General features: G+C 40.3%; 1 protein-coding gene across 1 annotated transcript in view; it reads left to right on the top strand.

Moving 5' to 3' along the window:
- Positions 1 to 1,307: 1,307 nt before the first annotated feature.
- The window catches only part of fam131ab (family with sequence similarity 131 member Ab), a 30,524-nt gene continuing 4,417 nt past the window's right edge, over positions 1,308 to 27,414 (top strand). The window contains exons 1-4 of the mRNA XM_084717005.1: positions 1,308 to 1,837; positions 18,869 to 18,962; positions 19,049 to 19,231; positions 27,041 to 27,172. Of these exons, the coding sequence (XP_084573131.1) occupies positions 18,893 to 18,962; positions 19,049 to 19,231; positions 27,041 to 27,172 (385 nt within the window). The 5' untranslated portion in view covers positions 1,308 to 1,837; positions 18,869 to 18,892. The remainder of the gene's footprint in view (positions 1,838 to 18,868; positions 18,963 to 19,048; positions 19,232 to 27,040; positions 27,173 to 27,414) is intronic.

Here is a 27,414-nt window from a genome sequence, read left to right as displayed (position 1 = left end):
GGTAGCATGGATGGACTTAAGAGGTCATAATGAGCCTGCAGCGAGGCCACTACACAGTGTGGGAGTTTGAAACGGGGGGTTTTGATTCTCAAATGTGTCAGACTCCGTGTGAAAAATGTCACTTTCCTCACATGTGCTTTTGCTGCCATAATTGGACGCTCCTATTATTGCATCAGTGCACAACACCATGTATAAAGCCTTGTGGGCATTACTACGTCCAACACGACCTTTTCTCCCTTGGACTGTTAGATTGTTCTCGACAGGGAAAAAATGAATTAATCTCTCACCTTCTGCACAAGTGGCTTTTGTTGCCCTGTTAGCCTAATATTACAAATATAAACATAGTATTTTTTTAAGCACTGAACTATGGCTAATTCACATAAGGCAGGAGGGTAAAGTCATGACCCACCCTACTCTGCCTCTGATTAGTTTACCCTAATGTTTTTATCCTAAACTTAGCCTAAACTTGACTAAACCAACCAACAAACTAGACAGTACTAGACAATCAGAGGCAGAGTAGGGCAGGTCATGACTTTGCCCTCCTGGGGGAAAAAATGGCAAACTTCTCTTTCTTTGTGCGTCAAAGAAGGCTTAGTTTTTTCTTGTATTTTCTTCTCTCTCTCTCTCTCTCTCTCTCTCTCTCTCTCTCTCTCTCTTTTTTTTTTTTTAACTTCAACTCATGGAAATGGAAGCAAAATCAAGAGTGTTGTGTCTTTGGTTGCCCCTTGAACTTTTCTTCTCAGATGAAATAAAATCTCTAACCCTCTGCACAAGTGGCTTTTGTTGCTCTGTTGACAGTTTACCATATTACACTCAACAAAAATATAAACTTTTATTTTTGCTCCCATTTTCATCAGTTGAAGTAAATCAGACTTCTTCTGTGTACACAAAAACTGTTAAATCTTTTGTGTGCATAGAAGAAGTCTTAGATTTTTGGTTTACTTTAACTCATAAAAAATAGGAACAAAAACAGAATGTTTTTCTATTTATATTTTTGCTGAGTGTATTTCTATGCATCCTAACCTGCTCCAGGCTGTCATCAACTCTGCCTTTTCTTTTCCAGACCTGTTGAAATATGTAGGATGCTCCTCGTTTATCATTATGTCAGCTAATGTATCGATGAGCAGAAATGCAATCCTCACTTTGACAACTTGCTGCTCTTATGTGTGCACCGGTGACTCCTCCCTCCTCTGTATGTGGCATGTAAGTTGACACCAGCCAATCACGTCTCATTCCGCTTCCACCTAGCAGGGGAAACGGTACAAGGAGGCGGACACTCGTGCGGGAGCTGTATATAAGCAGTTAAGCGTGGGATTTTTGTATCAGTGTCACCCTCCAATGATCCACGGCCTGACCGGGGCGACGGCGCACACAGAGCGCACACAGAGCGCACAGGGGGACCGGCGTGGATTTGAACCAGGCAGTAACCGAGAGGGGAAACCCTACCAACAGCCCCTGCAGCTGCTGCCAGGCCGGGAAAAAACAACCCATGCTGCCGCCGCCGCCTCACAGAGCGCTGTCCCTCCGCTGTGGTGCTGATGAACCGCAGGACGCGACCCTGCAACCGGTGACGTAGAGCTGAGACTCACCCAAGACACCTAAGAGCACACTAAAATAATCATTTTAAAAAACGTCAAACACATTTTTATGGATTTGAAGTATTTTAGAAACAAAGAAGAGACAGAAAAGAAGGAGAAGGAGCAGAAGAAGAAGTGATGGCTGGACTCCCCCCCGCCCTCGGCGTCACTCCGGCGGTCTGAGCACAGCAGCGCGTACGGGAACCCAGCGGAGCCTCCGTAGATGAGGAGGAGAGTGACAGAGGCTTTCGATCAGTGAGGTACGGCTCGGCGTCTCTTTACCTGCACACGGAAATTATAGGGAAAGAAAATTCATAGATTGGGCCCTACATGCAGCTACGAAAATGGGCTGTATCAGCTCCAAAGCGCCAGTTGGTAAGAGTTGTTTTCATCTGTTCTCATCATAAAAAGCACGCTGCTGGAGAGGAGCCTGAAATTTTTCGCATTTTTTTGCTGCAGCCTTTTAGCGGGTGCAGAGTGAATTTGGGTGCTTGTAGTTGCACAGCATGCTGTGCCGGAGATGTGAGACATATGATAGCGCTGCTGAGTCATATGCGTATGAATAAGACAAGCGTTTAATGTAGACAACTGGAATTTGCGAAATTTCAGTGTATTAGAGGTTAAACGGTGTGTGTATGTGGAAGTGTGTGTGCACTTTAGTTGGGGTGGTGGGGATGAGATGAGCTCGAGGGGCTGGTATCCGCAGCCTAAACATCGCGATGCTACGAGAGAGTTGCAAGGAGCTTTTTTGGCGAGCACGCCAGTCAGAGGCAGAGAAGACAGAGGTGCTCCTGACACCATTGAGGGATGTTTCGCTGTTAAACGGCTTTTTTTTTTTTTTTTTACATTAACGTGAAGCGAAGACTCACATCCAGGCACGATGGTTCTGACCGCGCTGACCCAGTTCAGTTGCAAGGTAGGACACCTTTCTGCTCGCATCATTACGCACCAGATCTTCAGCTTTATAACTCGGTATTTCTAAGAATTTCTGGATTCGTGTCCGATTGGATTGGTGTAAAAGTAAAAAAAAAAACGTTTATTCAGTCGCAGATGTCCATATTTAAACGGACTCCACTGGTACTTGTAGGTGCACACATGCAGCAATAGATCATTCTGCTTGTTGCCAAGAAACAAGCTCCCTGTTCCCACCGCATCTTTGTGCTCTCGTGGTTGTTTACACCTTTGCTGTACGTGTCTCCGGCTGAACGTCGCCGAGGGCCCCGTCCTCTGTGAGCTACCCCGACCTCTGACGGTGTCTCCCCACACATAACCTGTTATTTATCTAACTGGCTCTCCTGTGTAGCCTCAATAAATCAGACCTGCCCCACAACCATCTATCCATCATCTCTCTCACACAAACAGACACGCTCGCAGGTGTAAATATTGCAGACTGTGATTTATCCGTCGTATCCATGCTTACAGATCCTTTCTGCGCCTCTTAATTGGTTATGTAATCTGTCGCCTCAGTCACTTGATGATTATGGCGCCTCGTCCCCGTCTCCTTGTCGCGGAGTGCGTAAGGACATGCCCTAGTCCCATAAATCCCACATAAAGTGACTGCACGCGTCTCTGCACATTTATCAGGAGTGTAATATACAGTAGGTCAAAAGCAGCCACCTGTATGAATCTCAGATTCAGCCTGTATGTGTGTGTGTGTGTGTGTGTGTGTGTGTGTGTGACATCACACTGCTGCTGCTGGTCCTGACCTAATTGTGTTGATTCGCTCACAAGTCTCTCAGAGAGGAGAGGGAAGAGAGAGATGCACGGCCGAGGTCTCCCTGTCTGCAGTTTCCACGACAACGGGAACTACTGAGAGAGACCGAAGTGAAATAAATAAATAAATAAATACGAAAAAATAAAATCAAGACTGCAAAATATCATTTGCTTTGAGGGAAGAGAGGAGGACACAATGTTTGGAGCTGCATGCGGCTCCATTCTGGAGAGATCACAGTGAGCGGATGGAGATTAATTAAGATAAAAAGACGTCGAACAAATTAACAAATTAGCCACAGATGGAGGATGACCGCGGGGAGACGCCGCCACAAGTTTCAGTCTGCTACTCCGAGCAAAGAGGCCGACCTCTCAGTCTGATCTTACGCTGTGTCTGATGTTTCAAACAGCAGCTCCGTCCCGTCAGTTTACTCCATTACATGTGTTTATTTCCAGTCCATTTGGATTTGTGACATGCAGACATGTCGCTTAAATGGCATCCTTGGTCTCGCTCAGGGTCACTGCTGCAAAACCACACAGAGGTTACAGAGAATCGCAGAGGTTCGTGCAAGGAAACTAAAAGAAGGAAAGGTGCTCTTGTTTTTTCCCCATTTCTAATCAAGTATTTTTTATTTCAGTTTTAGTCAGTCATTTTGTATTTGGTTTTGTTCATGCTCAACCTGAAAACCTGAATTAGAAGTTTGATGATGGATGGGAAGTGTCCTTTTTTGCCTGTATGTTTATGTGATTAATACAAAGGAAGGGACATTACATCATTAACCAACGTTCAGTGCCCTGCTTGGTGCCAGACGTCAATCATGCTGAATGGAGACTAACAGCAAATAAACGAATGCGCACATTTTGACAAATCAAAATGCAGTGTGTTATTCTCTGAAGTGTGTTCTTCCATTTCTTGGAGACATTCCTTCTTCAGTGGTCATTTGATGTAGATATGTTCTGTTCCAGTGTCCTCCTGTATGCATCTCCAATAAGCTTCAATAGAACTGACACCAAGCAGAGCAGAGTGTGTTGGTCGGTGATGTAATGACCCTTACTTCTTCTTTTTAAGTTTCCTTGGACTTGCAGACGTGAATGTAAAACATTTTTGTCGAAGTGTGCGCAGGGTCCTTTATAGGGACAGTTCACCCCATACCCACAAAGAATTACCTGTATATATCCAACTAGATTGTGTTGGTGTGAGGTGCTGACATACAGAGACATTGTACCAGAACTATTTTCTGCAGCCATATATCGGAACTGCCTTCTTTTTACTAGAAAAAAAGTAGTTTCTGCATGAAACTGCTCACAACAAGGTCAATGACTTATTTTGAGGGTCATGATTTCTGAAAAGATAAAGAATAAATCTTTATTTTGCGCTTTCAGCATCATAAGAGTGCCATTTAGTCCCGTTATATTCGAGAGACGGCAGGCATTCTACTACTACTGCTACTAATCTACGGCAGATATCTCTGCAACTCACACCAAAACAGCGTGGAGGGATAAACAGCGCTTCAAGAAGAAGTAGAAGTATATATAGTATATATATATATATATGTATATATATATATAATTTTGGGATGAGCTGTCCCTTTTTAATCCATCTGTGTCGCAGTAAAGACCAACACGACCCGCACGACAAACCGTTCAGGAGGAGGCTGCGAAATGTGAGCATTTTCTGATAATTAGTTGCTGACGTGTCACCATGAGGTCCCCGTGAACAGCGGGTCCACATGTACCGGGCTCAGATGACTGTCACATTCTGGACACCAATCTGATACAAAACACGTGCGCATCTTTCACTCCTCTCAACAATACTTTCATTGACCGAGGTGGCCTAGATTCAACCATACAATACACCCCGGGCATCTGATCTCATCACACCCAATTAAACGGCACATATTGAATTCTGCTGGTGGGCAACTTGAGCTCGGCGCGCTAAACGGCAGGTCTTTGACCCGGGGGTGAGTGATTGGTCTTGATATTGGACTCAATATTTGAGATGGGCGCTGGCGACTAATCGAGCGAGTCGCTCTTTTCACAGACAGTAACTGGAAACGCCTCCCTGCAGTGGAGGGCTGGAAAGAGGAGCCAGGCACTGACATTTAGAGGCCCACCTCTTAATCTCGTTTTGCAAATCTGATTTGAAGAGTGGCAGGCACGCGCAGGATTGCACGCGCGCGTGTGTGTTTGTGTGTGTGTGAGAGAGAGAGTGTGTGTTGGTGTAGGGGTGAGGGAGCTTCAGTATGCGGTGGATGGGAGCTGTCCAGGTCCTGAAATGCTCTGCTGCACACTGCGGTGCCCCATCATCCGTTTGTAAGCACCTTTGGTCCATCATGGTCAGAGATGAGCAGTACTGCAACTGAATTTAGACTTTTTTTGTAACTCTCTGTAACTAGGAAATAGGCTGGGTTGCACCAACAATGATTTTTTTTAAAAACCTTATTAAATCACGGTTTAACATAACTTAAAATACGTTGCACCAAACTTTTAAACTAGCTTGAAATGAAGAAAGATTCAATTTAAACCTCGTTTTAAACCTCAGTCTTGTTTTTACTCTAAACCTAGATTACATTTATCTCTGTGGCACCAAAACTTAAAATTCCAATTCAAACTATGATACAGTATTATCCAATTAATTAAATGGGCAACTGCCAGGCAGTCTCCTTTTTCCTGAGGCTACTTTAAATTGACTATTTCTAGTCCTCTGATTAGACAAGACACGTTCACCCACACATTCACACACTAATTGCAGAGGCCATGCTAGGTGCTTCTGCTTAAAACCTGTTACTCTCACCCACATGCCTTTGGGGTCAATTTGGGGTTCAGTATCTTGCCCAAGGGAAGAGAGAAAAAAGAGCTGGGGATCTAACCACCAATTTTCCAATTAGTGGACTACTCAGAATACTGTGCTGGCTTCTGTGCTAGTGTCTATTTTCAATCTTCTATTTGTTTGGCTATAATGCTCCATAAATTCAGAGTTTAAATTAGAATTTAAAATTAGGGTTTATCTGCCAAGCCAACATGAGTAGGCTAACTATGTATCATTTTGTTAGCCCTTTAAATAGCTAACAAACAATGTAATGTTTTGTTAACCTTTTAGCTAGATAGCAACAGTGAAACATTTTGCTAACTTTTTAGCTAGCTAGCAAACAATGTCTTCAAATGTAGTATCTGAGAAATCTGAAGAGCTTATCTTTTCAATTTAGGGGTATTAAGATCAGACCCATAATGAGGCTACCTAAAATGTGATCATATAAATACATTTCTTATATCAGCATTTTTTATTTTATTTTAATGGATTTAATGAGCAAGTATTTGTAATCCGTAACAAGATACTTTTTTATGTATTTGTGCCCATCTCTGATCATGGTCCGTGAGTGTCAGGTCATAATGAGGGCTGTCATTAGAAAGGTTAAACTCATGTAGTCAACCTGAACAGTCCTGTACCTGTAGGCGGTTATGTGACGTCTGCAGCCAGGAGGTTGCTTAGTGACATTTGCGCTCCATGTAGCGCTCCTTGGTCCTGGTCCTGCAGCGTGCCTCTGTTCAGTTGTGTTGATGACGTGGCCTGGTCACGTCAGTGAATGTGCATTAAACAGCAGGGAGGTCAAAATTGCATAATGCCATCACAGGCATGTACCTTATTCTGTGCTTTTTTTAATGTGTTATACTGCTTCTCTTCCTCCAACAAAGCAGAACCAACTTCATAAAATATCAAACAGGCTTGGGCTGCTGCCAGGGCCTTACCTGCATGACATGGCATGGCTTTAAAGTGCATGGAAGTAGGCCTCCACGCCCCCCTTCAACCTCCCACCATGTTATCTCACTACAAGTAGTCTCTACAGAATACGCTGCAATAAAGGGTTCTGTGAATGCTGAGCCCAACACTCAGACTTGTACCATACATAATAAAAAGAAGAGTGCTCCAGAACTACTATAAACACTTTCTGAAAGTGCACGATACAAGCCTAAAGATGGTTTTTAAAGGGATAGTTTGGATCATTTGAAGTGGGGTTGTATGAGGTACTTATCCATAGCGTATTACTCACACTATATGCAACACGCCCAGAGTTAAGAGAAGCGGAAGCTAAGCACTGTGCTGCTGTGGACAGGGTCAGCAGCAAAACATATTTTAGCCACTTAAAAAAAGGCCCACCTTGAAAATCAATATCAGTTTAAACTAGCGCTGTCACGATTCTTCACATCCATGATTCAATCTGACTTTCTACTTTAAGGTCACATTCAATTCAATTTTTAGGACTGATGCTATGCTGTTAAACTATCAAGTCCTTCCAAACCCTGAAAGACCCAACAAATGTCATTCACGATTTCATATTCGTCTTTAAAAAGTTATAGTTACGGTATCAAGAGTGATATAGTGACTTGTGACCTACCCTGTGTCATCTTTGAAGTATTGTCTTTTTTTTTTTTTATAGGAGATGCATGCTAGATGCTGCAAGTATGCAGGGGTACACAGAAAAAAAAGTTTTGATTGTGATTCTGCCATTGATTTTGATTTGATTTTGCACATTTGAGCAATATTTGATTTAAAATTTTAATTGTTACACCCCTAGTTTTAAGTGTACTCTGCATTTACAATATATTCACCACTTTTACTTCACTTTTCCAACCTTTTCCAACCACTGTTATGTAACCCAAACTTCATTTGCAAAATCAGTATTTCTACCTTGCAGAACATGTGAGTTGCTGGTCTACCACTGCCTCTCTCTGTTAATTTGTTTGTGTTATTGTGTGACTTTGGTGAATCCAAACTATTATTTTAAAATGAATCACACAATAACACAAACAAACCAACAGATGGAGGCAGCAGTAGACCAGCAGCTCCTTTGTGCTGCGAGATAAAATGGTTGATGTCGCCTGTGGAGTTTGGTTGGTTTGGAGAGAGTTATATTTTGCTCATATAAAGGCAGTTTTCTGACATAAAAAGTTGTCAAATGGCAAAGTAAAGTAGGGAATATTCCAAATACAGTAAACACTTAAAGCGATACTGATTTTTTATTTTTTTTTTTAGGTTAAATTTTTTTAAGTGGCTAAAATAAATTTTGTTGCTGACCTCATGCACAGCAGTACATTGCTTAGCTTCTATGCTGGTGCTGTTCCTCTCTACTTCTTCTAACTGGGGGCATGTTGACTGTAGGAAATAACCTTACTTTTAGTAATCATAACTATCCCTTTACGTTCTAAACCAGAAGAACAATTTAAAATCAAATCATGAAACAATGTTCAAATGAAATATTTTTGAGTTCTTTATTTATATTCAACACATATATAGAGTCTTTTTGCTTCATGTTAATCTTTTTGAAGACAGGAATTGGCTGATATTCATACGTGCACATTGTTTTGTGGGTTACCTCTTTTGTAAGTGTTTCAATGTGGTTTTCTTTGGGGGAAACTGCAGTGAGATATGGCAACATTACATTCCCTTATCTGGTCATCGCCCCTCAGTGGATGCCCTGGGGTCTCCGTGGAGGCATGGGTTGGCATGGTGACTGCAACTTTGACCATAGGGCAAAACGTAAGGATTAGCCTAATCCTTAAAACTCATAGTTGGTCACTCTGGGTCCAGTAATTAAAACAAATATTATGAACAACAGCGTTTTCTTGAAAAGGGAAGCACTGTTGTCATAATAATATATATATATATATTAATTTAATGTATTTATTGACTTCTTTTTTTATTTTGGAGTGAGACCATGGTGCAGAGCTCCTATGAGTTTTACGACTGTTCATCTACTATAACCTTCACGTGGCTCTCTTCCTCCTCTGACAGTGGCGGTTGACAGTTCGTTGCGCGTGGACTGGAGCGCAGCAAGCTCCCTGTCTGACCTCGCACTTTTGGGGAACACGCGGACCTGCTTGGTGCGCAGACTGATACTGACTGCACCTTTGGGCGCACTGGACTTCAGCGAGGTGCCCTTAACAATCTTTTTTTATGTTTTTTTTTTTTTTTATTTCAGCTTGGTCTGATTTTATAATATAGCCTATTGCAGCTCTACTGAAACATCATGCATTGTCACCTCATGCAGAGAATTAGCTATAGTTCACTTTTATCATGAAATCATAGTGTTTAGGGTTAGTCTTAATGGGTAATGATGGAGACTCCCTAAAAACTTGGTATTTCACTTGTATGAGTGTGGTTTTGTAGGACATTGCAGGACACACTTCTGTTCTGTGACCATCTCAGCATAGAATATGAGATCAGTTTATGAGTGTCAAGTATGAAGGCATACAGAATAAACTATTCATGTTTTCCTACTATTTGTATTTTTGGTCAATTTTTTTTATAGTGTGCCCTGTAAGCCTGTTTGGGGTTGATAGATACTAACTTACTCTGATATCAAAATACAGACACCCCATCTAAGTAGATAAATGTCATTTAGCACTATTTATTTAGGTAAACTGACGACCAATAAATAAATAAATCACTGTTTGAAATTACAATCAAGTGTAAGGTGTTTTGTATGTTTAATGTTCAGGTTAAAGCAAAGTTTAGTTAATAAACAACTTTCAGGTTACGGTTTTGCTGGCTCATCCAGACGGTGACGAGATGATCCAGTACAAGCCAACGAGAACGAGCATCAGACACACATTATTCTGTCTGCTGCAGAGCGTCAGGCACCACCCCCTGATGAAATGCTAGTTTTTAGGGAGTCCCAGTAATGATGATTCAAATGAATGAAGCAAATGATGCATTACATTCAAGACAGCAGGCCCACACATAAAAGTTTTTGGGCAACACTTTATAATAACTACCGTTAATAAATGGTAAATGGTTAATTAAACTTTACTTAATGGTTATTTTACTGTTCACATTTAAATAATGTTTATTTATAAACCATTTATTAAGCAACTGTAAAGTTTCATAAACTATTCAGTCACAACTTTACAATAACCATCCAGAAAATGTTTATATGCTTCAAACCATCACGCTGTACATGTTAGTTTAGTAATTTAATCAGAATGAATTGTGAATTAATTTATAAAATAATTATTTTATGTCACACAAACTGATGACAAAAGAACTAATAAGAATTATAGTGTGTCTAATCATTATTAAACAGAGTTAATTATTATTTCATTGTTTGCTAACAGTGAAATGACTATTAAATTAAGTTTAATATAGTATAAATTTACCATTTATGGATGATGGTTATTATAAAGTGTTAACAATAAATATTTGCACTTACTGAAACACAAGTTGTTGGATGTTTTGTGTATATCTCCTCACATGATTTGAGCCAAGCTACAAGCAACTTAGTGTAATATGACCTCATCAGGAACCGAACAGATATGCCTAATCAAAAATGACAGTCCCTTAGTTATTTGCCACATGAAGCAGAAAATTATTTTCTCAACCCTTCCCGATTTAATAATTACCTTCTTAATCATGCTATCCAAATCTTTAATGTGTGGTTCAACTCTGAGTTCATTCTCCATTTTGCTTTTCATTAATGTTAACCAGTTGGTTTCTAATGATTTGCATTCAGTGTAATTAGCTATTTCATTTTTTCTTATTCTTATTCTTAATTTTCAGTGACAGAGTGTAATGCCTCTCGCCTTTAGACAAAAAGTAACACAAAATCTCTATGTAAGAGATCACTATGCAGCAGTTAGACCGACTGCACTGTTGGACCACATATGCATGGCTGCTCAGCTGTGAGATGCTACATTTGTTGTGGCTCCTTTGAATGTTTATTTGAGTGGGACAGTTCCCCCCAAGATCAAAAATATAAATTACCTGTGGTGCTGTGTCTTCATCTAGCTTGTTTTGGTGTGAGTTCCTGAGTTTTGAAGCTCTTGATTCAGTTTTGACAGTATAAAGAAAAAAGTTCCTATGAAACTGCTCACATCAAAGTCTGTGGATTTTCTGAATAACGGGGACATGACTCAGCAAGGAGACATTACTGTTGAGTTTTTCAAACATATTTTTTGACACTTTGAGCACCACAACACGAGTGCCATCTAGTTCCATTATATTTGAGAGAAAGCAGACATCTCTGATATCTCAAAAGTCAGCAACTTGCACCAAAACAATCTAGATGGCTAAGTACTATGAGCCAGAGGGAAAGTGTGTATTTTTGGGGTGAACTGTCACTGTCTTTTGTTGTAATAGAATTAGATAAGATATTAAGTTAGAAAATAAAGGGTTTAGAGGGCTCTTTGCTCGGGGTGGTGGTTCAGTAAAGAAAGCATTTCTGCTGTGGTACAAGCCATCTAATAACCTACTACATTTGTATCTTGAAATCACAGCTGTCAAGTGAATAAAAATATTATCAAGACTGCAATATGGTCAAGTGCAATATTCAATGTTTTTTTTGAAAAAATGTGTGACAGAACAGCTTTATGAAGTAGTGCTGCAGAGATGCCCTGATCTATAAACTTTGTTCTCCAGATGTTTGGTAAAGACCCCAACAAAAGTCATCATGATTTTAATAATTTTTCCCCCTCCTGGCTGCTACCCTGGTAGCTCAGTTAGTAGAGAGTGTGCCCCATGTACAGAGGCTATCAGTCCTTAGGAGCAGCCATGTGTTTCATTCTGGCCTGTGGCGCTTTGCTACAAAGCCATTTCTCTTTTTTACTGGTTTGTGCTGTAACTCTATCCCCCAAACCCCTTGTTTCTCAGCTTAACTGTGCTGCCTTGTCCACCAGCAGAGAGACTGACCTCTGGTGGCACGTCCTGAGCACTACAATACAGTTTAATAGATCTAATAGATAATAGATATTATCTTGCTCTACTCTAATACCTTGATACAGCCCAAGCCTAATTCCTCCTAATTATTAATCATGCTGCAAATGCATTGCTGTCAAAATAATGGCAATATGTTTTTTTTTCTGATTTTGTGCAGTTATCCTCCATAGAAATTTTGGATTGTATGGCAAAGTACTGTGTTTTTGAACAATGGGACTGAAACTGAAGTTAGTTGGATGTTTATAATTGGCTCAGAGATGATGATGATGATGATAATGGTGGTTGTGGTGGTAGTAATGAGCATGATGAATCCACCTTGCCTCTTTTATCCATCAGTGCGCACCATCTGGGTGTGAATCGGATGTGTCGCAGTGAGCCAGCCAGACGATGATTAGCGGTGCCTAAGTGATCCATTATGAAATGCAGCCTCTCGCTCTTCATGGGCAGGCCTGTTATTGAATACTGGGCACTTCGCGAGACAGGTTTGCTGGACTGCTGATCTTATCACATCTCTTTTACGGACGAAGGAATCTCTAATGCTTTACACTTCAGGGAAAAGACACACACCAGCTGTATTTGGTCAGATTCTCTATCAGGTAATAATTCAAAATTTTATTGAAGTTGGAACAACAATTGAAAAATGGCAACATAAGCATTTTGTAAATTTGAGTTTATCATTCATGCCTGTTGGTCATAAACAGGGTTGTACAGGCGCTGGAAATCTGTGAAAACACTTGAATTTCAGTGTAGCGTTTGAAAAGTGCTTGGATTTTAGATGAAAGTGATCGAAACTGACTGAATACTTTGCTTTTTAGATAAAGAAAAAAATAAATTGGATATCAGCCCAACCAGGGTGTAGTCCACTTACAGACAGGTGACACATTTTGAAACATGAAACTTCGTTGTGTTTTCCTTTAATTTGTCATCCCTCTGTTGAATGCTATCATGAAACATAATTTTAGTTTTTTATAGTCCTGGTTCTCAACCTTTCTGAGTAGTAACCCCCCAGAATAATCATGTTGATGTACAGGGTGATGTTTCCAGAACTAGGTGGGATGTTTACTTAAATCTCTCTATAGTTTTTGCTCCATGTGATACCAAACTGGCTATAGCTGCTTGAGCACACTAAGGAAATTCTATTTTAAGGCAAATTATATCACTAGTGCAGGCAATGTAATGTAAAAATATTCCCTAGCCTAAAATACTGCCCTCATTTCCCATCATGCCTAGTGTTGAACTGAATAGTTTGTTAAGTTGGCTATTTTATGTTACAAATGCAAATGTTCAGAACATGGTGGTTTATGTCGGTAATGTAACATGTTTGTGCTGGTTTATACTTTTATCCATTAGTGAAGTGGCTGTTTCATTCCTTGATGCCAGCTGTATTTTGTATATTTTTGAGTGCTTGTCTCTGCTGCTGAATGTCATTAAAGGGCTGACGTCGCTCCGGGATGCTTCCTGGCTCTCATCTGTGCCGCTGTCACAATATTTTATTTCATTCTCCACAACCATCCAGGGACCGCCAGAAATTATCTACTGATCCCATTGGTGGTCCCAATCCCCAGGTTGAAAACCACTGGTTTACACCACCATAGCATTTGATGAAATGATCATTTTGATTATATGTATAAAATTATGTAATTTACCACAGCTTAAAGTTGCAGAGTTGGTGCATTTTCCTTAACTGATCAGTTGAAAATGGAAACAATTGATTAATCATTATTATTTATTTTTTTTCATTTTATGTCCAAGTTTAAGGTCCCATTTTCAACAAATGGCTCTTCCAGATGAAACAATGTCAAACGAGGTGTAATTACTGCCACTTCAACACTATGGATTTATTAGCAAATAATACATTTTAAGTAACTGATCAATGATTAATCGCTAACATATCTATCATAGCTGTAAGATGCTGGAACCTTGAAACTTTCTGAAAAGTGCGAATTTGACGAGGTAGAAAAGGTGTAGAACTCCTGCACAAAACCCCAATAAAATTTAAGTGAGTATCTGTCATTTTCTGCTCCATATTTAACGCTACCATTTGTTCTGTGATGATGCAAATGCCTGATCTGTGACGCCTCTGAGCATTTATAGTAAATGGAAGCAGGGAGGCAAGTGCATGTCATTTATTTGGCTGTTGCGGCCGCCGTTGGTGCTCTGAGTGTGTGACGACATCAGTGAATCAGGCACGCAGGGAGACCAGGAGGAACTGTTCCATGGCGACCAGTTACCATAGAAATGTTCCCATTGTGGAAAAGTTGAGAGATAGAGCGAGAGAGAGAAAAAAAGAGAAAGAGGCATGCACAGTTGGGCAGAAACGTGGCACGCTGAGGGAGGCGAAGGATGTTCAGGTTATTTTCTACCAAGAAAGCAGATATCATGCCAGTTTGCTCCACTGTAACCATTCATGATTTTCTTTTTATAATGACTTCCATGTATGCTTGTGTGTGTGTGTTTGTGTGTGTGTGTCTGTATGTGCGTGAGAGAGAGACAGAAGAAAGGGTCTATTGCACAAAAAGCAACCCAAGCAACAGGCAATATATGTCGGCAACACTGTGTTCCACAATTGACATTTGATAAATAAGAAAAAGGTATTTGACTCAGTCAGCCAGTACAATGTCAGAAATTAGACTTGTGCTGTCTCATATCATCAAAGGGATAGTCTGGATTGTTTGAAGTGCAGTTGTATGCAGTATTTATTGATAGTCAGTGCATTACCTACAATAGATGTCGGTTGGCATGCCCCCACTTTGGAGAAGTAGAGACGAGTACCAGCACGGACTATGCAATGTACTGCTGTCAACAGGGTCAGCAGCAAAATGCATTTTAACATCAAACTCACGTGATAACATGAACCAACTAACCAATGGAGTCAGCAGTAGACCAGCAATTCCCACGTTCTGCAAGGTAAAATTGCAGATTTCATCAAAGGAGTCTGGTTGATGAGGAGAGAGCGATATTTTGGCTCATGTAGTGGCAGTTCCTCACATAGGAAAAAGCCGTCTGATGGCAAGGTAAAGTGGTGAAAATATTCTAAATATAGTGTACACTGGTGTGATGGCTGTACAACAACAAACTAGGGTTGGTGAAGCACCAACATTTGTTTTTTGGGGTTAATCACAAACATATTATTGATATAACTAAGGTTGAAAACCATGTTGAGTTATAAAATCAGATTTTATTTCAACGAATCAAAATTTGAATAAAGCTACGAATCTTAAACACACACACCTAAAAACCCAAATATCTTTGAGGTGTGCTTTTGTGTACACAGGCTTCCAGGTGATGCAGACAGGGAGACATCGGCGAGGTCAGTTTAATGTCACACACGTACAGACACACACTGTCAGCCTGCACGCTGCCTGTTCTCAGCTTCTTAAACATCAGTGTTGTGTCAAAGAATCTGTTTCCCTCCTGGCTGTCTAAAGACTGCAGCAGTCTGCCTGCGCTGACTCACGGAGACAACAGTTAACCAATGATTTAAAAGCCAAAAGTGAACCTGAGCAGCATCATGACCGCCTCTCTTCTGTCTGTGTTTACCAGACCATGAAGATTTATGACTCCTTGACATTGTGTGTGTATGTGTGTGTTTGTACTGCTATTCTTCTGAGAGTGACTATAGACACGACGCTTTCCTGATAAATGTAATAATGTCCACCACAGTGCATTGCTTAGCTTCCTACACTGGTACTCCTGCTGCTTCTCCAAACCTCGGGTGTGCAGATTGTTATCTACTGTCTGTAAATCATTTGATAATATTTGTGTAAATGTGCATATGTCTGCACTGCATGTTGTTGCAGGGCGTGCTGGAAAAGATGCGGCACAGCAGTCTGACTGAAGCGCTCGGTCTGCTGTGAGTGCTGCTCATGTCTTCCTCCGTGTTCGCTCTGCTGTTCAGTAGGGCAGTGGGGAAGCAGAGGGGGGAGGGGAACAGAGGCGACAGTCAACGGTGCTGTTAACTAGAGCTGTGTGGCAAGGTGATGCTCAAGCATACAGCTACACCCAGTTTTAAAAGCTTACAGTGATATGTTTGAATATTTAAAATTGACCATTTAGGACCTCCAAACTCTATAAATGACAAGTTGTCTTTTTAAATGGTATTCTTACTCCACTACAGCTCTGGAAAAACTAGAAAAGAAATCAACTTTAGGGGCATTAGACAGGGTGAGACAGGAGTTGTTGAGTCCCTGAAGATGGATAAAATCCTCCCATACCATACTGAAATTATTTCTTTCTGCAACTATTTGAAAACAAATAAAACACATTTAACTCTGAGTGGACACATGCCTGACATCTGATTTTTAATTTAAAGGCTAACACTATATATCTTTCTAATCCTCCTCGAGGGTATATGTCACATTATCTCCAGATTATCCTGCCTCTGATCTGTGAGCTGCTTTGCGGCACAAGAGGATTATCACGCCTCGCAGCAGCCGCTGATACCATCACGGGCTCAGGATCCCCCTTCGCTCTCACTGGGCCCTTCTGACAGATAATTTTGTTGTTTGTTATTTGGCTGGAATTTTGTTGCTATTAAGTGGAATCGGCAGGACAAGGTCAGGGTGATGCTTCTGTGATGCTTCATCATGCTGTCCAGTGTTTTCTAATTCACTGCAAATCAGATGTGGTCTGTACTGACTGATGACTGATTAATGAATGGAAGGAAAACAGGAAGATTTAAATTCAAAATGACTCAACATTTGAATTATTTTCAATATTTTCAAGTGGTGCAGTTTTACTAGAAGCTCACTGTAAAAAGTATACAGTAATTTAGTGGAGTTTTAAGTTTCTATTTATTTTTACAACATTTCAGAACTTACAAACATGAGGTCTTCTAACTTGAAGTTTTTGACTTGAAACAACAAGTTGAATTAATGTACTATAGAGTTCTGACTAGAGCTGCAATGATTAACTGATTTTGATAATCGATTATTCAGTTTAACTAATTTTTAAATTTAAAAAAAGTAAATATTTTCTGGTTTCTTTGATGTAAAGTGAATATCTTATAAAAAGACATTTAAGAACATCATTTTGGACTTTTTTCACCAATTTCTGACATTTTATGGAACAAACAACTAATCAATTCATCGTTTTTAAAGAGGCATGATCAGTACATTACCCAGCATGCACTGTGTGAGAGTTAAAACTCTTTAAGGACTCTTCTTTTTTATACTATGAAGGAAACATATATGATGAAAACCTGTTGAACATTAGTTCATTAAAAGTTAATAATGTATTAAAAATGTTAAATGTAAATATTCAAGCATATCTTACATGTTTTCTTATGTACAACTAAAATAATATCAAATTAATTTGACAAGAAATGTTTATTTTTATTGAAACATTACAAAATCACCTCAAAATGTCTTCAAATTCAGTCAGCGGAAAAACTTAAGGCAGCCTGAACAGTCAATTTATTTTTATAGTGAGAGCAGGTGAAACTAGAGCTTCAGTGAACTGAGGTCAGTCGCCACAGGACTGAACACAAGTCTGCACATATTGAGCCGTATGTGTCTGGCTGAAAACGTCATCAGATTGCTCAATCAGCCAGGTGTGTTGACCCATACTGAGTAAAAACATGATAGCGTCAGCTCGGCGTGCAGCCTTTGCTGTTGACGTGCCCGTTTCCCACGTGAGTACAGGTAGGGCTATAAAAAGAGCCTGCAGACAAAAGCACTTGTCAACACCCGATACTACCTCTGTGGTTTGACTTTACAGAGCAGACAGATTTAATGGAGAACAGACCGAGAGAAGGGGGTTCGTCTTTTCTCTGCTGTCTGGGTCTGTTAACTATCTAGCCGTATGGACGCAGAACTTTTTCACTTTCCTTTCAAGATGTTTTCCTATACTTACTTTCATGTGTGCAGTTGTGTCAGCTAACTTAAGATGTGATCCAATATGATGCTTTCACACAAAAAAGAAAAAGTTGGCTGAGGTACCAAATTTACTCAACTGTTATTGGAGCATGGAGGCAAACGGGGTGAAACTTTGGAACCATAAGCTGAACAGATAGTAAGTCTGCCCAGGAAATAGTCCAGCACGTAATGCCCCGCAGTCCACAGCTTGTCATGTATACACTTTGTGGACTTTCTTTTTGTTTCCTTTTTTATGGGTTAAACAAACATGATACAACACGTCACTTAGTGATATGAGAGTGGTATTGTTTTCATCTTGATTGCAGCAAGAAGGCAAATAACCTAATTTCCCAAAATGTCAAACTACTACTTTACCATGCTACATAACATGCTTATTGTTGATAATTTAGTGGGACAGGTCACCTCAAAATCAAGAGTACATATTTTTACATATTTGCATACATATTTTCACTTTGGCCTGTAGTGCTTTTTATAGTAAAGTGCTTTATATCGGCCGTAGAGATGTCTGCCTCTCTCAGATATAATGAAACTACATTGCACTTAACTTGTGGTGCTCAAAGTGCCAAAAAAAAAAAGAAAAAGAAAAACTTAGCAGCAATGTCTCTTTCTATAAATCATGACCTGGTTACTCAAGATAATGCACAGACGCTGTGAGCAGTTTCATTTCAGTCCTATTTGTGAGTAACTGTTGAAATAATCAATCAAGTCACTATTTACACGTGCGTGCATACACATCAGTGCCAGTGTGTGGTTGTTGACATAAAGCTTGTGATTCATTAAAATCATTGTTTGATTTGTAAAGAGAAAATCCTGCACTTTGCAAGGCCTTGAAGTAGACTGAAGTAGTTAAAGTACTGTGAACACAAGAGTCCCTTCACCATGAAAAGACAGCACTGGGTTTTCCTGTGAGTCATTGAGAGGCTGGCTCACATTCATGCTGAGCAGAGCTACCAGTTTTCCCCTGAGTCACACTTTTTCTTCTCTTGTCCTTGCAGGTGAATGTTGATGACACCATTGAAATGTTACCAAAATCCAGAAGAGCTCTCACCATTCAAGAGATTGCTGCATTAGCACGATCCTCCCTGCATGGTGAGTGCAGCATTAAACGTAAGACAAAGTTCATGAATGCAGCTGATAAATATGCTGTAGCATAACCGCTTGCTTTGTCCTTGTAGGTATTTCCCAGGTAGTGAAGGACCATGTGACGAAGCCTACAGCGATGGCTCAGGGCAGAGTGGCCCACCTGATAGAGTGGAAAGGCTGGTGTAAGCCTATTGACACTCCAGCAGCCCTGGAATCAGACTTCAACTCTTACTCCGACCTCACTGAGGGAGAACAGGAGGCGCGCTTTGCTGCCGGTGAGACTTCTGTTGCTTGTATATGAGATTTGTTTTTTCATAAATATTGCAGGAACAAACATCCTGTTTGCTACACTCAAAGTTGAAAACTGAATGGGAGCTACTGAAGGCCACAGGTTAACTGACAACAGATACACTGAGGAGATGATACATACACCTGGGGCATGGAGACTCATGAAAATCTGCAAAATAACAATGAGAGATCACAGAGGAGAGTGTAATTAAATGAAAAACCACCATAATAACATAGACAGGAGCAGAGTATTTATGTCACATGATTGTTAATATCCACTCAGTTAAATCAAGATGTTCCAAAAAGAATTTCTGAAAATCTCTGCAAGCATTTGACAGAAATGGATGTGCAGAATTTAGCTTCAAACAAGCTATTATTTTCACATTGCAGAGTATATTGTGGACTGAAAAAACAGCTTTGGAAGTAGTTTTGAACTGATATCAGAGGGATATTTAGATTCTGGTTGCAGGCTTAACCCAATAAAACCTACTGTTAACATCCAGTCTGGGTGTCTTATCTGGATATGGGAACATACATGCTGATACGAGGTATAAATGCTCACAGAAGACATTGCAATGGGACAATAAGTGAAGGTTGTTTGGTTCACAGTGTGATTGGATCTCAGCAAGGTGTAAATGCAGTCTGTACATGGTGACTTCATTTAATATGTCACGTAAGTGTATTGGCACAGTGCTTCCATGGGGTGGGGTGGTATTGTGACTACAGCGGTCACTGTAATCGTGGTTAGCAGTGTAAAACAGCTGCTATTCGGTTTAGACACTAAAACAATTTAGTTAGGTTTAGGAAAATATCATGGTTTGAGTTAAACAAATGACATTACCTAAGTCTCATATGTATTGTAGTGACATGGAACAAGTAAGGCTTCAGGACTTTCTGCCAGAAAGCTGCCTGCCAGAAAGGGCTTTCTTCCTGAAAGCTTTTAGGAAATCAGATTGCTTAGTATTAAGAGCAACTAAGTCCACGTCAGGAGCAGGCTGTGTTGGATGAATGGGTTATGCATGTGAAGCTTATTGTTGACTTATTATTTTAGACCCCACCTCCTGCAGGACTTTCTCAATCTTTATACTATTCACTTCATACTTATTACTGCCACCACTGACTAACAATAAACATAAATGTGGGTTGTAATAAGCTGCTTGCACAGATGATCTAAAGAGCTGTTTTTCTGGTTAGGATGACTTAGCGATTTCAGTGAACAACTCTGCAGTTTAATCTGAAGTGAGATGAAAAACCCACCACGGAAAAGTGGCTGTGGGTCTGAGGAGAAAAGGAGGTTTTTCTTTTATTTTGTCTGACCTTGTGGGACAAATCAGAGGATCTGCCTTATCTGCAAACAGCTGAATTCAGTGCTCAAGGACTTAAATGATAGACACCATTATGAGACCATCAGAACTTCTACAAGTTAATAGAAGACAATAGATGACATCATCTGGGTTAAGAGTTCTGTTCTCAGTCTCAACAAAACTTCAGAAGCTCCTTATACAACTGTTTTCTGTGTGTTTTGCATATGTTTAGGACATGGCAGGCTACTTTTATTGTATTTTCTCAAAGAAAAGGAAAACGAAAAGAGGAAAAGGAAAATGAAAAAAGAAGTTTGCACAAACAAAACTGCTTTAAAAGTGTGATTTATTAATTAAAAATGTACATTTTTTTCAAGTTGTCAATCCTTCTTGTTTTTTATTATTATGATAAATATAGTATCATGTTCAGTAGTACTCCACTTAAGAAACAAACTGATATGTGAAATGGGTGGACTGGCCCTTTAAGACAACTTCTGCCCAACTAGTTGTAAGCTCACCTTACTCAGTTTTTCCAGTTATCTCAATATGTACGTCAAAAAGCTTTGAACAAGCCCTTCCTTGGCAAAGTCCTGGACGTGTCTGTCTACTTATTTTGCATATTGACATCCAATCACAATGCAGGCAGAAATAAGATAAGAACATTTATTAATAAATGCATAGGCCCATGATCGGATGTCATTATCCAGATACAGACAGTATATTGATACCAGGTGTAAATGGTATATGTGATTCTGCAGCTGCTGTATGCAGCCACATTCTTTGCCCTTTCTTCTCCTCCACATGTACCGGTGGTTTGTTCCTCACCCACAGCTCTCCTGTCTCCTTTATCTTTTACTCACTCACGTCATCTTTTATTTTTCTTTCATTCAACCCTCCATTCATTACCCCTTTCCTCCTATTCATGCTGTCCCTTCTTTTAATGCTCCTCTCTGCCCTCTGTCTCTTTATCTCCTCTTTTTCTCTGTCTTTTTCACCCTGTCCCTCCCGCCTGCTCTCCCTTCATTCTCCTGCTCGCTCCCTGCAATGCAGACTCTCAAGGTTAATTTGCACAGTAAGGTTTTGCTCCTGGCTAGTGCCACCGTGACAGAGCGATTTTCCTCTGCGCCTCCTCTCTCCTCCTTTTTTCTTTTCCTCTTTTATATCTTACTATTTACATTAGTCTTCTCTTCTCTTCTCTTCTCTTCTCTTCTCTTCTCTTCTCTTCTCTTCTCTTCTCTTCTCTCCATCTGTAAAATGTAAAATAGTTTTTCAGCCATTCTTTCAATCATTTTTAAAGTCCCCATGTCGTCAAAATTGATGATTAGATGTTTTTTTTTTATTACATACGTCACCTATATGTTAGTATTTGACCCAACATGGTATTTCAGAGTTTGTCTGTTTCTGGAAAACAGTTTAAAACTGTTGATGACTTATCCTGCACTTAGGGGCATAAACTAAATTTGTGTCCAATGAAACACACAGCGGAGGCAGGCCTCACTGGACAAAAGCACAAATTTAACATTTTTTTCATTGATTTGGGTTATATTTGGGGATCATATCTTATGGTCAGAAACTTTTCTGGTTTCTCCTGCGATGTCCTCTGGTTGCTCAGCTTCAACTCTTCGTTATTTAATTTAACGACAGAGCTTTCTCTATGGACATATAACACTAGTTTTGACAGCTTACATGTTGCTGAAATAACTCATAATGACTGGTACCTGCCGTGAGCCAGCAACAGAACTGGGCTTAACACCATTAGAATGAACATGACCTGTCACTGAAACGAACGCAGCCTCCACAGTCTCCTTTTATCTGTTGTCCACATGGTCTCTATTGGTCTTGGAGGTGGTTTTGGTCTAGTAGTCAGGGTAGTCTGTCGGAGAGACAGCTACCAGGACCTCTCTCTTTTCCTAGTGTTCCATCAATTTAACAGGAAAATATGTAACCAATGAGCACTTTGCTAGCCATTTCATGGGAACTTTAATAGCTCTATTGATAGTCTCACTAGAACTGTCTGAATCTGATGACATAAACATAAACAAGAATTTCTGATGCTTTGCACATGATTGTGTTACGTTTACTGTCATTAGCGCAAGCTGACTACAGTCAGTTGGGTTGGAGAGTCACTACTATACATTATACCTCTCCTTGTCTCTTTAACTTGCATCATCAGTGTGCGTCCACTCCATCAGGGAGCTGCCAGTTTTGCTGACTCCTTTTATTTTTGTCAACTGTCTCCTTGTAGCCCCGTGATGGTGGTACTGTGGGTGACTGGACACATTGTGTGAATGTCAGCGAGCGCATTAGTACATAACGTGTGAAGTGACTGTTAGGTGTGTTTTGGTGTGTATGCAAGCTAGTTGCTGCAGAACACAACAGCATAGTGTGAGTGTGTGTGTGTGTGTGTGTGTGTGTGTGTGTGTGTGTGTGTGTGTGTGTGTGTGTGTGTGTGTGTGTGTGTGTGTGTGTGTGTGCGTGTGTGTGTAGGAGGCATCCTGAGAATTGCAAATTCAGGTGGAGATGTCCTACTGATAGAATGACTTCTGCCAACACACACACATACACACACACATAAAGTTAATCCTGCAGTGTCTCTCTATAGTGCATGAAACTGGCTTGCCAGCGCAGAGAGAGGCTTATGTCACTGTGTGTGTGTGTGTGTGTGTGTGTGTGTGTGTGTGTGTGTGTGTGTGTGTGTGTGTGTGTGTGTGTGCTTGTATGAATGAAAGAGACAGTGTGAGAGTGAGAATTATTTGAAAGTACATGTGTGGTTGTGTGTATTAGAGTGGCAGTATTCCAGTTTCTGGTGCACTGTAGTGTATCAGGGGTGTATGCCGACTGAACAGTCCTGCTTACCAGGTTTACACCGTCCCAGCAACAATCTCAACTAGTGTGTTGGAGCACATGTTTTTGCTAAAAGCGACAGCACAACCTAACAATGCAACAGATTGCAGTGCTGGTGTACTTTGACAAAAACATTATGTCAGAAGTGTGCCAGTTTTTCTTAAACAAACAGTGGAGTACTTATTGCTTATTGTACGTGGTTCCTGTAAAACAGGCAGCTATAGGGAGGGACTATATATATTTGGTGTTTACAGTAGCCTATAGAGCTGTACAGTACACCCTTCCCTGCTCTGCAGCTAAAGTGGACCATAGATGTACATTAGGAGGGAGAGCGGCCCTACTAGCTGACTCTAGACTAAGAGCTCCGAGTGAACGCGGCTGGACCGTGACCGTAACAGGCTCCGAGACCCAACGGAGGCCAGTTTGCCAACAACCATATATATTACAAATGTAATTTCTACATACAGCTTTAAACCATTTCTTCTTAATATTAATTTATTAGGACTACACCTAATGATGAATCTAACTAATCTATCTAAATTAATATAACAATATCAAAAACTTGTCTAACTAATATTTCTATATATTATTCAATCATAATCCTGAAAAATCCACACAAAAAGAACATTAGAACAATGATAATGCTGACATATTTTAAAATTGGTCTAATTTCCACCCTATATTTAATAGACTCCACTAATTGATCAGAAAAATAGTGGATCTCATTAAAAAGGATTGCTGTGCCGTATGTTATTTTCAGTAATCACTGTGTCTGAACTCAGCAATCAGTATTTTTGCTGAAGTACTTGACTTAAAACTTAAACTGGTTATTACATGTATTTATTTCATCACTGGAGTAATATGCCAGTAAAATAATCCCTGGCAATGTATGTTTGCATCAGTGTGGAGTAAGGAAATGAAGGGATTTACAAATTGTAACAACAGTCTGTAACGTTAGTTGTAGCAAGTTTTTCACTCATACATTAAAGTGTTGTTAAAGTGAAGAGAAAACTTAAAGCAGCCCACATCATTAGATCAAGCATGGAGGAATGTTAACAGGAGTGGTGCGGAAATTACTAATAACATGGGGGCAATGAGGAAACATTTAGAATCAATGCAGTCTCGCTGAAACAAACAGGTCGCTCCAGGGCTTTCATTTCAAGTGCTTGTACAGAGCAGTTGTTCTTCTGTGATGAGCCATTTCAGCTTGTGCAGCTCAGAGAGAACCATAATATTACATGCATACTGTCTAAAATGCTCCCACATTTTAGATGATCGTGATTAGGTTTGTTTGCTGCAGTTGGATCTCCAGGTGAATCCATGCTTTGGCCAGGCGCAGCAGTTCATTGCGATGCATTGACGCACATTATGCTAATCGACAGATTTCTGTAATGGATGGTGACGGTTACAACGAGGAATCAGCTCAGCTCTATTATTTATTTAACAATCTGCACCATTGAAAGTTGAAATTGGTTGTCCATACTATTTGTATCATATAATAAAAATCATAATTTCTACAGGGAGAAAAGAGAGAGGTGATCTATCTGTAGGCGTACCCTATCTCTCTCCCTGTTGCTGTGTGGTATGTGGGTCAGTGGCATAGAAAACTTTGTATGCAGGTGAAAACTCTCCTCTTTCCTGAGTTAAAGAAATTAATAATGCTTTCGACGGAGAACTAAAGAGTAGCCTACATGGCTGCGTTTGCTGGAAGATGTGGTCATGTTTGTGAGGAGAGTTCAGGGCTCAGCTAAAGTGGAAGATGAATGAGAGCATCGATCTCTCTCTCTCTGGGACACAACGCGTGAATACTGAGCATTGACCAGAGAGAGTCAGAGAGAGAGACTTAAAGAGAAGGAGACGGAGGAGAATGAGTCAGAGAGATAGGAATCAAAATGAGAAGTGAGGGGCCAAGGCTAAAAGTTTGCATGCTGAAAAAAAAAAGAATAGTAGGAATGAGGAGAGTCGATAAAGCATTTTATTCAGAGGAGCGATTGGAGGAAAGGTGTGACATGAAGGAGACAGCGGATGAACAGGGAGGAATACAAAACAGATGGACTGAGGGGAAGAGGAGCTCAGCAGAGAGAGGAAGAGAAAAAGACAGAGGGAGGCTTCCTCTCTGATTGGCCAGCTCCTGAAGATGATTGGAGGCGATTGGTCACTTGGACCTTGTGGTTTACTGGTTCTGGCACATGCTGAGTCACCTCAGACAGACACACACGCGCACTGATGTCCTCTCTGGGGCCTTACATGTGTGTTTTTCTATCATGGCAATTCATGAAATAGTCATTTTACTTTTACTTTCTGACAGTGAGCATGACTTTCAAAGTGATAAGAGTAAATGTAGGTTCCCATGTGAGTGGTTATTTTAACCCAATCCATTATCATTTCCTTCACCTCACAAACTGTAACCATCTAAGCAAACTTTATTTTCAAACTGTAACCAAATGTTACATATACATATATGTTTACTTGACTTTTGAATGAGAACAACAGTGGATAATAAATTTGTTTCAAGACTGTCACAAAAAAAATGCAAATACTGCGTTGATGTACAGAAAACTAACAGATTAACTTTTGTGTGCCAACTGTCATGACACTGTGTTGGCTCAGTTTTTCCAAGATTGTGACTTTAAATTTGGGGGCCTCATCGATAAAATTGTTCTCAAATATGTACTTGATTTTAGATCATTTATGATGGTGTGCTTAAGTTTGATTCATAAAAGATACTAGGCATAAAAAAAAATCCTTTTAAGAAGGTTCTGAGAGGAAAATTCATAACTTAAACACCTGTGATTCATACATCTCAAATTAACTTAAAATTGTCAACACCTTCCTTACAATCAGTCATTTCTCCTAATATAATGTTACCACAAATGAGGGTTTAGTAAGGAATTACCATCAAAACTAAAAAAAAAGCAAATTTTTTGGAAGATGAGATCCAACATGCATTATTCAGTGGACTCAATAGTGGGGTGACCAGTGAAGCAAAGTCAAGCACATCACCTGGGAGTTTGTTGCTATTAATTCTTGACACCTTTAAATGTTCATTCCTATTACACTGCTCATAAAGCTAATACAGAGTTTCCACCCAGGCTTGGGAACATATGCATCCCAAACTACAGTACCTCTACATAACCAGCAGGAAAATCACTGCAGTCACATCCAGACTTTGCTTAGAGATAAGATCATTTTCACATCAGAGTAAGGTTTTATAAATAACTACTTAAACCTGGTTTTCTGCTTAAGTCAAACTTAAGATCAAAGTCCATTTTCATGAATGAGCCCTCCACAGTACTTCCAATAACATACAGACATTGTCTGTGATTTTCTTTGTCATTCTTCCAATTTGTTGTCTCCTGTCTCACTGGCAGGAATGCAACCTGCATAACAACACCATCAAACCCTCAGTGACGGCCATCTTAAGCGTACCCGCCAAATGACCGCTCAGGAACATTGACTATAATGGGAAAACTGTCTCTGCCCAATCTAATACTACGCCTGCACTTTTTTCCTCACACAGACCTGCCAGTCAAAAACAGCTGCATGACATGGAGACACAATGGCCTGCTCGCTGCTTCATTGTTACCATGCCAACCATGTATTTGCGTATGTACACGTGCAGCTTATGTGTGTATGTGTGTGTCTATGCAGGTGTGGCCGAGCAGTTCGCCATAGCAGAGGCTAAACTGAGGGCCTGGTCCTCTGTGGACGGCGACGAGTCCAACGATGACTCATATGACGAGGACTTTCTGCCTGCCAACGAGCCCACCACACAGAGCACAGGTACACACACACACACACACACACACACACACACACACACACACACACAGAGTGTAGTGTGATAAAGCTAAATCACATTTATTTCCTTCATATTGTCGCCTTCCTTCCTAATACCCTCTCACACACCCTCTTCCTCATCCATCTCTCTCTGCCTCTCTGTATCTTTCATTGTCCCAGTGCCCTAGTTTTCTTCCCCTCCCAACATTTTTTTTTTGTTCCTCGGCGCAATTTGATATCCCTCC

This window comes from Lutjanus erythropterus, chromosome 4 (assembly GCF_056507025.1).
Source record: "Lutjanus erythropterus isolate fLutEry1 chromosome 4, fLutEry1.hap2, whole genome shotgun sequence".
Taxonomy (NCBI): Eukaryota; Metazoa; Chordata; class Actinopteri; order Lutjaniformes; family Lutjanidae; genus Lutjanus; species Lutjanus erythropterus.
The sequence above is the reverse complement of the archived record's forward strand: the minus strand, read 5'-3'. Positions and strand labels throughout refer to the sequence as shown.